At 36.6% G+C, this 16117-nt stretch overlaps 1 protein-coding gene across 1 annotated transcript; it reads right to left on the bottom strand.

Moving 5' to 3' along the window:
• Positions 1–4634: 4634 nt before the first annotated feature.
• Positions 4635–11256, bottom strand: LOC121414954. Its single transcript, XM_041608000.1, has 7 exons — positions 10905–11256; positions 9078–9270; positions 7940–8171; positions 7147–7372; positions 6116–6254; positions 5586–5671; positions 4635–5104 (listed from the first exon to the last, which is right to left on the bottom strand). The coding sequence occupies exons 1-7, from the start codon at positions 11180–11182 to the stop codon at positions 4939–4941; spliced, it is 1320 nt and encodes a 439-aa protein (XP_041463934.1). The 5' UTR covers positions 11183–11256; the 3' UTR covers positions 4635–4938.
• Positions 11257–16117: the final 4861 nt, after the last annotated feature.

Genomic DNA, 16117 nt, shown 5'->3' with positions numbered 1-16117 from the left:
GAATCCAATGACCGGGGTAATAATATGCTGTAACGCGCTTTGGGCCATTTCTGGGAAAAGCACTTTATAAAAATTGGCTATTATAATGGAAATGTGAACAGAGTTGCCTCCAAGTCCATTCGTTTTTTCCATCTCTGAAAACAATCATATAACATGATATTTACACATTTCATTCAAAATAACAATATCAATGATGGTTGGTCTTGAAAAGGAGTTGTTTTTAAGCAGGAATCCGGTTTGCATTATCTAAATATTGATAGCTATAGAATGTAACATATTTAAATATTAATTATCACATCACAGTAACCAATATAGATAGACACCCACAATTTCTAATTATTATTTTTTATTCTTCGGCAGATAAATTAATAAAACGTAAACATTTTGGAAAAATATGTAAATATAATCATGTGATATCATAACAAAATTAATGTAAATTAATGAAATTATAACAAGAAAAGGGTAATGATGGAAACTTTAGAGGCACATTTTATTTGCAACCAATGAGCATAAATCGGCTCTCTTTGACACAGAAAAATGACTATGACACAGACGTATGAACATTCCAAAGTTATTTTCCCTTTATTTACCAGTCCTACATACTTAAATGTTTAAAGACAAGAAAACTGATTTTTTTTTCATTAACTAATAAATCTCACACAAGGACTTCTTCTCTGTAACTCACATATGAACTAAAATGTTTGATACTTAATTCAGAGTTCTTTTACATCACAAAAATAGTCTATGGTGTATCTTCGTGTTTTAGCACAAGTCAACGAAACCACCCTTCATAGGCCTATACATCTACCCACTAATGTTAATGGAATCATAAATTGAATAGAACAGGAATACCATAGAATTTAGAAGAGAATCCATTACCATAGAGTGATGGATAGTGAAAAGATATTGTAAAGTCGCACAATTTAGACAGAAAATACCAGCTTATCGTAAGTATATTTGGACAAGAAATTTTGATAGAATAGTTTCTGGGGAATTGACCAAAAATCAAATAGTCTGATACCATGAAAGTTTCTTTTGAAATCTTTTGATGTGATTATGACCAAGTCGAAAAGAACACCATGAAATCCTGTGCACCACTTTCCCCAACACAATGGCATCATGAAATTATTTTATTCATGCATAACCAAACACTGAGGGGTTGTTTTTTAGGATTTAAAAAATGGCTTGCGCCAAAGTGAATGAAATGGACACAATTCAGTCTGAACTAGTTCTCACAAGTAAATGATTGCTCGTTGTAATCATTTATGACTAATTTTGATATCGATTTTATCCAAGAATTTAATTTCTTGTTTGTTTTATGAATGATTAAGAATAAGGCATAATAGCTTAATAAGTCTAAGCAAGAACTTAACCTTTAACTTGAAATTACACAAATGAAGAATTAGTCAGACGCAAAGCACGTCAAGAACAAATATACAATTATAAATCAATCATTTTGTAAACGATTGTCCAATAAACTATCTTCTCACAAAATGTCATTAAAAAAACTTCCCTGCCTATAATTTAGATTTAATTATTTAACGACTCTTATTGATTGATGAACGGCTTTCATTAAAAATGCTGAAAAATTAGTCAAATTCCTAATCACGGATGTATTCATTTTTATGTATTCCCTGCAAGCTCTTTTGGTGTAGATCAGTAGAGCAAAACACCAAATAGAATATAATGACCGTGATAATGTATCGACACATAATTCAAGCATAATCACAAATGAAGTACTGAATTCAGTTTATTTACACCCTCAACAATAAAAAGCGCTGTTCGGTATTGTAAGGGAACTTGTCAAAGATTAGCATTTTGTGTCAATTGAAAGAGAAGATTGTACACCATCATTTTGAATATCAAAAAGTTTCCTTAAAATTAGAAAGCACAATTTTGACAGCTTTTCCAAAATGTTACTTTTTTTAGTGCAGCTTTGAGAGTGCAGCTCTCAAAAACAGTGACTGAGAAATATTGTATGCCTCATCTGGTTATAATAAACTTTGGTTTTGGAGGCTGCCAGAACTCAGAAGACTTTGGAGAATTCATCAAAATATATAGAGCGAAAATTGAGGTCGAAGTAATCCGTTTTAAGAGGATTTGAGAATCAATGGACACCAACAAGGGCAGCACTTTACTCGTTGATTCTAGGCAAATGACATGTTTGCAATATCTCCTCAGCTATAAAACCTTGGACGAAACTGCTGTTCGGGTTCCCCAATTTTCGAAAAAGTCCTCTGCTGCTCTTCGTCCTTGCCATTTGACAATTCATTAACTTTGCTGAATCCTCCGTTCGTCGCAGTGCGAAAACTAGGGCATTTTAGCAACCATTTCGCAAACGGTTTTTATCAATTACGCTGATAATTTTTTGTCCAAAGCTCTTCATAACAAAGCAGCCATTGCCGAAAATAGGTATGTCGTCCTGGACTCTGGACAAACGACATATTTGCAATTTTTCACCCGGTCAGAATCTTAACACGCTAAAGACGATGTACTGTCCGGTCCACAAACTTTCGACAATGACCTCTAATCTGTTCATTGTGATTTGACGGGCAATTGCTACAGATTGTCAAAGTTCCAAAAATCATATGCAAAGTGAAAGTTAAAATACGCTTTACTCTCTAATCGCACAACCCGTGACAGTATATATATAACGAAAACTATGCACTGCATCGTTAACTTGAAACCTCTATTCATTGCACTGGTCTAAGGCCGTTTGCATATCATAACAGTGCTCATGAGACTGACTGTACAGATGCTGTGTTCAGTAAAACCCTTTCTCTACGATTTGGATAATACCACCTCAATCACCTTTTTTTCTACATTCCACTTAAATAATGAATAATTAATCAAGAAAAGAAAAAATATCACCAATCATTGTGAAAGATTTTTTACAACTATTAACATAACCCTCAACCATCAGGATTACCTTTTTTTTAATCTTTTTCAAAAGAAGCCTCGGAGACATTATTATTGCAAATAGTTAAAAAAGACAACACGAATTATGATAAAGATGAGAAAGAAACAATTACACAATGTATATTAGTTCTCATTTGAATGTCATTTCATAAAAGGCATAGATAAAAGATGTACAGATCTACAGAATTACAATTATCATAATTTTGAAATCATTGGGCCTATAAAATCATTACATCAATGTTCACTTTGGCGTACTGTAAATGAATAAGTTACATAAAAAAGAATGAATCCATCATTGGTTGATTTATGAAATGGATTAACGAACATATTATTGAACGAATGAATGAATCCACCAACCAACAAACCAAGTGACAGTCAAATCTACCAGCCAATCAGCACAAAACAACTTCAAACCAACCACAAAACCTACTATACCAGCAAACCCATTTCCCGCCCATTTCATAACATATGAAAAAGAGAACAGTTATAGTGCAAATTTCCTATACACGAAGCAATAAGACAACCATCTACTGAAATACCATGCAATAAACGATACCAACCCACAATCCGAACCGTACTTTACCAACCAATCCATCTACCTAAAGACTAACTATCCAACCATAATGGTAAAAATGGGCATTTGAATAGCGCCATTTATCTAGAAACAATCTATTCCGATCGAGGCGCTTTGTTATTATTATCACTAACCCGGATTTAGCTCGAGCTGCCTTTCAGCGCTCGTGCGTTCAAGGAATCTATCCTGCCGAGTACCCATTCACCTCACCTGAGTCGAGTGCAGCACAGTGTGGATAAAGTTCATGCTGAAAGAAAACGCGCTATGGCTAGGATTCGAAACCACGACCCTCTGTTTGGAATGCGAGAGTCAGAACCACTGGACTATGACGCGCCCAACCATTAAAACATAAAAGCAGTCATGCTTTCCAGGCCTACTCTTAACCTACAAGTTAAAGCCAAACAATCTACCTATAGGTACCTACCATCCAAAATAACCAATTAATACCAACAAAGGAACCATGCAAACAACCAAACGATAAACCAACATACCTCCCTTCCACCTACAACCAACATGACCAACGTATACCTACCAACCAACTTCCCCACTAACCCACCCATCAACCTATCAACTGCACCTCCCAACCAGCCAACTAATCTACTAACAGTCATACGTCTTCAATTATCATCAGGCAACCAACCAATCAATAAAGCTACCTTCCAAAAAATACAACTATACCAAGCACCAGTCGGTATCAACCAATCAAACAATTTTCCAACTAACCTACCCACTATCAACTTTAGTATGTATCTATAGGCCTACTGAGTTACTCATCAACCACTAATCAATCATCAAAAATGAAGCCGACCAAACATCCAACCCATAAAATCATCAACCAACCAACCATCTGGCCACGCAAGGGAGGGATGATACTAGCAACGTATGTGCCGGGTGCCCCCGCCTCTGGGGGGGGGGCAACCTATTGCTGTACATACGCGTGACCAAAACACGTATCTAAAGGGTTTTTCTTTTTTTAGTTTTGGACGAGGGCCGAGCGTGCTTTTTTTAAGGGTATCAAAAACACTGATTTTCAAAAAAGGGTGGTTTTGAAAGGCTGGTCAATCGTGTGGTCAAACGTATATAGGGAAAGTTTTTTTTCCAAACCTTTTTGAAGACTGGCCAAACGTGTTTAGGGTTTTTATTTCCCCCCAAGCTTTTTCCCTGGGGCCTTTTCCTCCTCATTTCTGAAAAGAGTTCGGGTTCTTCCTTATTGTACAAAGCTTGTTTCGGGGTCATATTCTGGCGACGACAACTTGTTTAGGGGCCAAAAGTGGAAATGAAGCTCGAAAAAAACTTATTTAGGGGGTTATTCTGCACAAAGAGATAAACTCATTTAGGGTGTGTTTGGAAATAATTTGGTCACGTATGTGTACAGCAATATATATGACTGCCTCCCCCCCCCCCCCGCCCTGTATAGCACCTCCCCCAATCAACAACATAGGCTGTCAAACCCCTTCCCTGATACACAAGACTTCCCTGCGATATTGATCAGGGATGGTGACTAAATTCTCATTCATATCTTCTTCCGATATGATGAACGTCCTGCTTTGCAGTCTCTCCTTGATTTTAGGTCCTAGTCTTACTTCTGGTAACTCCAGACGATACACAACTCTATGGTAAATTGGGGAGGGTAAGAAGAAGATGAAAAGGAAGGATCAAAAGAAGAACAAAGGTAAGAACATCAATAGGAAGAAGAACAACAATACAAACAAGAGTGACGGATGGAGGGAAAAGGGAGAAGAAAATGGGAAAATCAAATATCGAAATCCGGTTGTATTCAATTTCTTACAAGAAATACAAAGCCATTACATTTTATTGTCACAAAGTGCAAAAAAGGCAATGACTGTTATTGTAATTTTTGTAAGCAACTAACATAACGTGACCAGTCGATGTATGTGGGTGAGACAACGAATTCATTTTCGGGGCGGTGGATTCTTTTTTTTCATTACAATGCACATTTTCTCATCGCCTTTCTTTAGAAAATTTGAAATAAATATTTTATTTGATTGACCAATTACCTTCTACCCCACCCCAATCTTTTGCGTACGACCACGGATGAGGAGAAGAAAATCCGATGAATATATAAACCTACCTAGGATTGTCTTTTGTGATCAATCTTTTGATATCCGAGAGATATTTTCTAAACTTCTTTCGACACATCCTTGGATCCCAGAAACCCTAAATTGAGTAGAAATAGTCAAATCCATAGCAGGAGTTAAGTCAAATCGGAATACATCATCTATCGCACATAAAGATAGTCAATGGATGAGCTATTGGATGAGCCTGCGCCTTTGAATGTTTTTAACAGATAAATAGCGCAATAAAATGCTGTGGATCATCATCATCATCATTGAAGGTCGTTGGCAAAGTCGGAAATCCTAGAATAATCTGGAACTAAGTTAATAAATGTACTTAAAAATGTACATGAAATTATTTAAAGTTCTCATAGCCCTGGGGACGTCGCCAAGAAGAGGTGTTCAGGCTGCCGTAGTAAGAGTTCTGGTATTCATATTCGATCCCCCTATTAAATTGATTTGTATGTCTATGTATCACTAATTAATAAAAGGGATAATACAAAAATAAAAATGAAATTGGAATCGAAATTGAAGAATTAAAACCTACACCAGACATTCCAGGAAGGTCTTCAACCTTCATCGTTTTGACCGATTTGATCTGATGTGCTCTATCATCTCTCATACCACACAATATCTCGGGAACACCTGCTATGTAAGCCTGGGACCACCATCTCATAGTATTGTACCTGCATGAGAAGAATGAAAAATATGATAATAATAAGATGGAGGAGGAAAGGGGGTTGTTGAAGGAGAGGAGAGTTTCATCATGACACATTTAACTCTTTAATTGCTCCAATTGCGATCAAATTTTGATCGCAATTGGGTTTAATGCATATCGAATGGTTGCCTTGGTAGACTTTCTTTTCTAAAAATGATCGCATGCGGAGAAAGCTTTTGCCATCCAACTTCATGGGATAGAAGTGACTGAGGCATCCCTATAACAAAGAGAATAGTCCATCGAAAAGAAGATGATAAGAAGAAGAAGGAATAGGAGAAATGGAAAGGGAAGAGGAAGAGGAAGATGAGGAAGATGAAGAAGAAGAAGAAGAAGGATATGAAGAAGAAAAAGAAATGCAGGAGAAAGATAAAAGAAGCTAAAAATACGAGGGAGAAAGTTGAAGATAACAAGAATCTACAAGACAACATAATTACGGGGCCTAATGGCCTATAGCAATTTCAATTGCTCTTCTCGCTCACATTTTTAATTAATGAGATTTCCTGTTCATGATCATTACCAGACACTGAAGATATGTTTGTTTTTTCAAGTCAATTTATTAAAAAATCGTTAGTTTGCAACGTGAAATACTCATTATGTTTAAAAAATTTACAAAAGTACTGAAACATCCCTATTCAGATCTGAATATGAAGCACATACAGCTCGCGCTTCGCGCTTGAATTTTGTTTTGTAAGATATGTATCCTGATTATGAACTCCTATAACAGTCTTTAAAATGTATATTTTTTTCGATAAAACTTATGTATCAAAAACAACTGGATGTGGTTGTTTTTTAAGACTCAGAACTTTGTCAGACGAGGTCCCCCTTAGAATGTTTGAATCAAATCCGATAGATATATTGACCTATTGAAGTTCATCAAAGCTTTGCCATCAAGATGGGCCTTCTTGGTTCTGAACAACACGCAGTTTTCTGGCGATGTCATAACAGAGTCGCTCCCGTGGCTACGTTCGGCATGAACCTCGTTACTTTGGAGGATGATGTGTTCACCAAACTTCATCTTTGTCACGGTCATGTACTTTGCGTACACATTTACCGGTTCGTCACCGCTAGGCACTCCGCCATCATCAACTTGTAAGAATCAAGAACACAAATAAGAGGCCGTTGTGGGAAGAACCAAATCAATGAATAAATGACAATATGACCAATTATATATTAAAAACAGAAAACAAAAACATTAATATTTTATATATTAAAATTAAGATCTTAAATTCATGATAGGAAATTACAAGATAACAAAATACTACTGTACATTCGGCAAAAAAATATGTAGTCACTAAAATCGGCATAATAGCCCCATATCATCTGATTGCTTCACAGTGGTGTATTCCTAGATAATACCGGCTTCCAAAAATAGCGTCAAATCAAGTGGAACCGTTTGTTTAATTCTGCTTCGCACGTCAAAAAAGTGGCGTAATGAGCCAAAAATTTTAGAAGGTCAGATATGGCGTATCGGGCAAATTTCGACATTTTTAGTCAAGATATCAAATTTTGTGATGGATTTTGACATATTCCAAAAATAATATCATATTTCACACTTTTCTCTTCCATTTCTTTTCTTTTCTCTTCGACTCTTTTTTTTTACTGTATGCCAGTGATAGATAAAATAACGTAAATCAATCTTGCATGATGACTCACTGGTCGTTACACAAGTTGAAAATTTCTTCCCAGCGAATTCTGCTTTTCTTTTCTCATTTGGCTCTGGTACCGTAAGAATAGATGTTCTTCGGCTCTCTCCTGATCTCCGTGCTGGTCTTCCTACTGATCTACCTGCTCGAGCTCCCCTCGTTGACCGTGGTGCTGGTGCTCCTGTTCTTGCTACCGGACGTCTTCCACTGCACCTCATTCGTGGATATTGCGATTGAACATTCTACATAATCATCATCATAATGATAACAGTATTAATAATATGATTATGATAATATCAATAGCAGCAACAACAACAATAATAATAATAATAATGAAAATAATAACGATAATCATCATCATCATAATAATAATAATAATAATGATAATAAGAATGATAATAATAATAATGATGACAATAATATTAATGATAATAGTAAGGAAGATAATAGTAGGCCTAATAATAATAATGCAATAATAATGATTATAACAATAATAGTAATATTTAAGATTAATCATTTTCGTAGTATGAGGAATAACTAGAATTAACATTCAAATAAGAAAAATGTTCATGTTAATTTATTTTAAAATGTAGTTTGTAAGGTATTGTACTGCATAATAACGATTATATTTATATAATGCTAAGAATAATAACTGTAGTAGCATTAATAGAAATTACAATAAGAATTGACACTAATGTGTCTATGAAAAAAAAATTCTCGTTAATTTAATGATAAATGTATTTGGAAAGGATTTTATTTTTGCAACTCTTGTTGTAGGTTTTGACTTTACTGACACCTAGATTCATTCATTGCAGTCATATCTTAGGCTTATTTGGCACAAAGAATTTCATGTCACATTAAAAACATACCTCAAGTTTTCTATCTAATCGTACATACCACATAAAAAGTTATCAAAATTATTATGGGACAGATACTCTCAGGACATATAATAAAGTGTATGTATAAAAATGCTGAAGATATTTCATTATGATTTTTTTTCTTCATTAAATTGACCATTTTATAGGTAATCTTTCTTTTCTAATTCACAGCCCATAAAGCCCCCCCCCCCACCGAACCGCGCCTGCATGTCCCTTCCTATGAGCACCCACGCATTTACCTAAACATACCAGGAGATGTTTTTGACTCACCAATTGCGGTCTAACGTGCAATAGGGGTTGGGGAACCCTGGCCTCCCTCTTTTGTGGGTTCGAACGAGTGCTGGTCTCGATGTACAACGTGCCATGATCACGCCTCACAAGAATCTCTACGAGATCAATGGTTTCGCAAGCCCGGAGAAGAAGGCTGAATACATTTCCACTACCAACGAAATCGACATTCATTCTATATACAGTAGACAAAAAAGAAGGGGATAAGACTACTTAGATATAGGAATAGAAGGACTAAGAGTTTACCCCCAAAAATGATGTCAGGTGTCAAATTAACTTCTAGAAAGTTTGCTTGAAGCTATATTTGGACATAAAACTCCAACAAAGTGCAATGTTATCCAAGATCAGTATATCCACACCCTACCTTATATGGATCCAATCGAAAACCTGAATTAATGAAATTATCTTTAGGCCTAATTACTGTTTTCCTGATCAGAGCTAAAAAAAAAAAAAAGAAAATATCACACACACATGTCTCAATAAATTTCTATCATTTCTAAGTCCATGAAACAATTTGATAACGATTATTCGCATAGACCTCCAATTCATATGCTCAAGAGCGCATGGTGCAAGTTGGCAAGTAAATAATGTGCAGTGTCGATTAATAATAACTATACGATGTTTTCTCACCACGACGCAGAATGCTCCCAAGACAAAGAAAATCTATTGCCAAATGCCTTTCATGGCAAAGGGCAACCAAAAAGTCTTTGTCGAAACTTGGCCAAATCAAAACAGCAGTTTTATTCGTCGTGGACTCTGGAAAAACAATATGATTAGCAATTATTCGTCCTTACCGAAACGAAAGATACTGTTCAGGTTTACCAATATTCGACAAAGACCTCCAAGTTGTGTATTGTTATTTGAAGGGCATTTTCAATGCATTTTTTTTGTTCTTGAAATCGTTCTGTCGCGATGCGAAAACTCTGTACTCAGGTATTAAAAAGAGTAAGGTGCTTTGGGAGTTCGGGATCATTCAAGTTGGGTTCAAAGTACAAACTTACAAAGAAATACTATATGACGTCAGGTAAATTCTTCACCAATGCATGGTCGTATCCAGGCTTTGATAACAAAAGGCCTGCTCTCAAAATTGTCTTGGCATTATAACCTTTACACCTCCATATACTATGTCACTCAAACAGCAATCAAAGATCAAAGGTATTCTCCGATGTCCTCAAGATTATGCCACTTACGGTACCCCCCCCCCCCCCGATCCAGTTTTAGACTGCAGATCGCTTCATTCAACATGCTCATCAAAGTCGATTCTTCAGCGATGTCTTTCTTTGGAGACAATAATTTCTAACCCATTCCATTTCCCCATACCAATGGCTCTTTAAAGTATGGATCTAGATCAGTCATATAGTCTGTACCCCCTGCAGGGGCAGATCCAGGATTTTCCAAAAGGGGGTACATTTTTCGGAGGAAAATTTTGACAAGCAAAAAAAAAGGTCTTAACCAAAAATTAATAATACTTCGTCCCCGAAAAAAAAATTGACAAGCCAACCCCCCCCCCCAAAAAAAAAAGGGCTTTTAACCCAAAATTAAGGATAATGCGTTCCCGAAAAAAAAATTAACAAGAAAAAAAAGATCTTCACTTTCAAAGGGGGGGGCACACTTCTTTTTTAACGGCATTTTTTACATTATAGATTTTGATTTTGTTTCTCAAAATGGAGGGGCACGAGCCGGCTGTGCCCCCCCCCCCCTTCTAGATCCGCCAGTACGTACTCCCAAATAATTTGCGAGGGAGAAGGATGCTTTAAATTCAAGTTTATAAACTAAACAAATTTGAATCTAACTTGAATGCCAACTTACTTTCTGGTTCCTCCTACTTCATTTTCCAGAACTCTATTCTGAATTAGCTCTTCATTATGATCCTGGATCCATTCTAGGACTTGTGTCAGGGGCGAGGATGTAAACTTTCGTCGCTTCCGAGCAATGTAACCATCAATACCTTCAAGAAAGTTGAAATCGAGATGGTCATTAACAGATTCAACAAGAAATCTTCGTTGACTTTTGTCGTTCTTGTAATGGCCCTCTTCGTCGATAGAGAATGCTCCCAGGACCTCCCACTCAGGCTTGCTGCTTGCCATGTTCCACTCGCTAAATTTCTGAGTATAATGATAAAACTAGAAGCTGACAGATAAGTAATGTCAAATGGAATATCATTCAGCTAGTCCATAAGAGGACATTGCAGAACATGGATTAGTATTATGAATATCGTTGTTACAGTTTTCGTTCTTATTTGATGAGGTATAGGTCGACAGGCTGTCTCATACACCAGTTGCAACTGCTGAAGAAAGTACGTATAGATTTCCTTCAAACGCAACGAAATATTTTGGATAAATAATGTTTATTGCTCATGTTAGTCAGGTTGTTGTTCACAGAATTTCATAATGTGATGATTGCCATAATAATTATTACGACAGGTTGGAATTCCCCATACGCGTGGGCTTTCATTATTTGTTTTCGCCTATTTGTGTCTTCATAAGAAACCCCTCAAATTGTTTGCTCATTGTTGTTTTGATGTATCAAATCAATGAACGCTAACAAAAAGATATTGAACGATACTTCAAATTTAAAACGAATTTATGTACATGTAAAAAGTATTAGGAAGATAAAGAAGATTGTGTTCGCTACTGTTGTTTTTATTGTTATTATTATTATTATTATTATTATCATTATTTTATCATTATTATTATTATTATTATTATTACTATTATTATTATTACTATTATTATTATTATTATCATTATTATTATTATTATTGGAATATGTGGAAATTAAACACGGGGTCCACTGAGAGATTAATAATTTATAAAATTAAAATCCAAATAGCGCTAAGAACCATAACTCTGATGTAAATATATCTTATACGGCTTACATAACGAACAAAAAGGAATATGACCGATTACCGTTAAAAAGAATCACCTTCCCTTATTTTATAATTTTCCCTTTGATGGTCATTTCTATTAACCTTGTCACCGTTCGGTGTTTTAATAATAAATTGCACACACACTTTATATGTATCCTCCAATGATTAATTGATTTTTTTTCTCAATATTGCAAAATTATTGCCTAGATGCTATCCCACTGCCTGCATACACTATAATAGACTATTAGAGACTTAATATAGACTGCACGAATATTAACTTTACGGATGCTCATTATCATGACGGCATCAACAGAAACGTCATGGAGTATTAAAATGTTACACATCCTAGGAAATTTAAGTCAAGTAAACCCTGGAAATAGACATCACACGCTCGCTTTGTAATAAAAAAAAATGATTTCACATAGTACATTGTATATTCTATGCATTCGCACATTTTTGAAACGCTAAAAGGATCAGACCTTAGTGGTGCCCTTTTGCCAGTAACTTGTCATCAATGACGTTAAAATTCTTAGCAAAGGAGGGGAATCCCCATGATTTATTTTTGCTTGGAAGTTGACACCCCTATTAGGTGCTGATCTAAATTTATCTCAAGGGATATGCATGACGTCATAATGTTAATGATCTAGACTCCAGAGCCATAATATGAAATAAACAGATTATAATATTTTTCATTAAAACATTATAATTATCCCACGGATGTTTTGCTGCAGTGCTGCAAGAATTATGCCCATACATGTCGGATACCTTTCTCTGAGCATCATGCTATAAATATCAAACATCAAATATGGAATTTCTCAGTTGCTATTTCTTATGTTTCTAGTCAATCGAAATTCTGGAGTGAATAGGTAACTATAATGATAATAATAATAATCCGCTTTTATATAGCGCTTAATCCATCGGAACGACGTGTCTAAGCACTTTACAGATATATGATTACCCCGGTCGTCGGATTCAATCAGTCATTCCAGCACACAATGTGTACACATCCTCCACTCCCTGGGGGAGTATTCCAGTCAGTCGCCTGTGAGGCGCACACATTACTGGACAAGCTACAATGACTTTCACATCCTACCGGGTACCCATTTAGCACCTGGGTCGAGAGTGGCAATGTGTGGATTAACGCCTTGTCAAAGGACGCCAGACCGCGGTGGGATTCGAACACACGACCCTCTGTTTACAAGACGAGAGTCAGAACCACTAAACCACGGCTCCTCCACATAATGAAAGGCCTGTGATTTTAACCTTTCTTACATTTCTATATCCGTTAACATTTTAAGGCCTGGTCATTTGCATTTTTTCATCGTCGTCGGCCCTTGGTGATATCAGTAAAATTTCAAATACACTTTCTAACCATAACTTGGTTTGAATGTATCAAATAGGACCATATGCAACATATTCTTAGATTGGATGGGTAGAGGTGGCTACGCTAGGACGTGGCCATAACATGGTGATTTGGATACTCGTGTAATAAGAAGTTTAAATTTCAGCTAACCCTTATGGTCAAATCGGTTAGAGGCAAGTTACATAATATGACCAGGTTTAATTTGAACTACCAGCTATTGCACAGTAGTAAGAAGTTCCAAATTAATCAATAGCCTATTGCATATATATTTTTTTTCGTCCATCACTGTTGAAAGGGCGAGTACGACAACTTCCGGTTGAATACCCATTGAATATCCCATTTGGCAATTGGTTTCAATTTGGAGTACATGGAAAGTGAAACATTGGTTCCCTTAACCATCATTCCCGACCTTTCGTTTGAGGATGCGGACGCTAATTTACAACGGTATTTGATTTTGGAAGAGACTTTTTGGGCCCGTCGTAAAACTCTGGCCGGCAATGCAAATTGTGTGACATGAGATTTTTTTTTCGTTTCGCATCTGCGACGGAAACGTTCAATATGCGTTTCGTGTGCAAAATTCTGGTTGCTACTATGGTAACAGCGATATATCCGATCGAGGACGACTTTAAAAATCAACATTTGACTCCTCCTAGATCTCGAGAGGCCGCCCGGGGGCCCCACTTCCATTGATTAGTGGATACCAAGAGCGACCACGCGTTAAAGGGGACAGAGTGGGCAAGTACATTACGTATAGACCTATGTAACGTTATAAAGGTGTCAAAACGATGTTTAAAATGCTGAAAAAAGGATACATATCCAATACTTGTAGGGTTTCACACTCGTTAAGAGATGCATTTTCATAGTCTGGAAAATAATTAATTGCTTCCCTTGTTTAGCGGGATACTGTTCGAAACCCCATGGTCGTGCCTGGTATCCACTCATCAATGGAAGTGGTCCCCCCGGAATTTGGATCTAATCCACATTTCTGCGGAAAGTAAAACATAATGCCCATTACATCGTGTGCTAGAGGCATATCGTTTGTGTTGAAGGGGTTAAACAAAAGAAACAAAAGAAACCCGCGAGGTCAACACGTCTCTGGTCAAACGTATTGCATGCTGTGTACATACGTGTATCAACGCATGCGAAATGAAATGTTGGCTGGAGAGGTTGATCTAACCCATGAAATCAATTGCCAGTGATCCACCAATAATCCACATTAAATGCAATATCGATTCGATGGACTGTAATGATCTATATCTAAGCCTTCATTCAGTAAGTTTTTCCTCTCTCAATATGTAGTCGTTTTTTTTTGAAAAACCACTTTCTTATCCATGTCATAATTTATTTTAGGTCCTGCATTTCGAAAATCTCCAGCCATCAGTCGTAATATACATACACATATGGTGCGGGTGTCGCGGGAAAGGATTTTGCACACGAAAGGCAGATCTGTAGGGCCTGTAATCCCCCGGTAACACAAAGCTTAGCATTGATTGTAGAACAGTTTTCTACGTTTGATTCTATTGACTACAATGTACAATCAATCTTAAAAATCAAGTGTATGATTAAGCGTTAACATTTGTGTTAGGGGACCCTAATATTAGCGTCGGTGAGAATTGCGAAAGGTCCCAATTGACTATTGGCATTGGCCCGAATTGGAACCAATCATTGGTTTCAACTGGAAAAATAGCCAATTAGTCTCATTTTGGAAACCAATTAGGATCCAATTCAAACCAACTACAGTCAATTGGTTTCAATCGGAAGCAATGGGAACTTCTAATTAGCAAAAGCAAAATTAGTGGAACAAAATTATCTTAGTTGGAAATTGGGAAATTCCACCAATATCTGCTCATGCTATACCGAAGCTTGATATCTGTCTGCATGAATATCAAGGGCAAAGATATCGTGCAACATTTTATTCCATCTGGTGAAGAGCGTGTGTGTGTATTTGAGTTTTGTCAGACGTGTATCACTCAATCAGATATGATTATTTACGTCTGGGACCGACGCGTCCGAAAGACGTGACCAGTGCTCGAACCTCTGCATCAATTTGTAACTTCCCCACAGCTTGGATTACAGGTGCACGCCAGTAATGGTGAAGAGCAGCTGCTAGAAGCATGTACATGTACCTTATTTTTGTGTGGCTTGGGTACGGTTAGTGTTCTACTAATAAACTTTTAATCGATTGCAATTGAGATGTTTATCATTTATGGGTATTTCACTGTTTGTTATTCATTCTTTACTTGTTTCTTAAACTAATGTATCACTGGAAAATTGTAAATGATTTAGAAATACATTGCAAAACCAATTGAAACCGATTATTTATTTGTCCGTATTGAAACCAATTGGCTATTGGTCCCAACTGAAACAAATTGTGTCCAAGTGGCTCATGCAGTGGGGTTGAAACCCATTATAATTTAATTTGGGACCAATTGAAGACCCATTGAAGACATATTGGGATCAAATGTCCCCATTAGACATCGATGTGTCTTCAATTGGTCCCCCATTGAACTATAAAGGGGCCAGTTTGCCCAATTAAAACCAATTGACCCTATACAATAGGAACTCATATTAATTTGGACACATTGGGCCTATTGAAACCCACTGACACCAACTAAATCCAAATTGAAACCGATCAATGGGTATTGATCTTCAGTTGGTCCCCCATATTGAATTCTAATGGGGCCAGTAGGCCCAACTGAGACCAATTGACCCTACGTACAATGCGACCTCAACTGGTATCTAATTTGGAACTATTGAAACTCATTGATAACAACTGAATCAAAATTGACA

Source organism: Lytechinus variegatus, chromosome 5 (genome assembly GCF_018143015.1).
Source record: "Lytechinus variegatus isolate NC3 chromosome 5, Lvar_3.0, whole genome shotgun sequence".
NCBI lineage: Eukaryota > Metazoa > Echinodermata > Echinoidea > Temnopleuroida > Toxopneustidae > Lytechinus > Lytechinus variegatus.
This window is presented reverse-complemented; position numbering and strand designations above follow the sequence as displayed.

Excerpts from the sequence above, each read along its gene's own strand:
- LOC121414954 (XM_041608000.1), bottom strand. The coding sequence starts at position 11,182 with ATGGCAAGCAGCAAGCCTGAGTGGGAGGTCCTGGGAGCATTCTCTATC. Across the intron at positions 7,373-7,939 it reads TTCAACTTGTGTAACGACCA|TTGATGATGGCGGAGTGCCT; the intron begins GTGAGTCATCAT and ends GATTCTTACAAG. Across the intron at positions 5,105-5,585 it reads ATCACAAAAGACAATCCTAG|AGTTGTGTATCGTCTGGAGT; the intron begins GTAGGTTTATAT and ends AATTTACCATAG.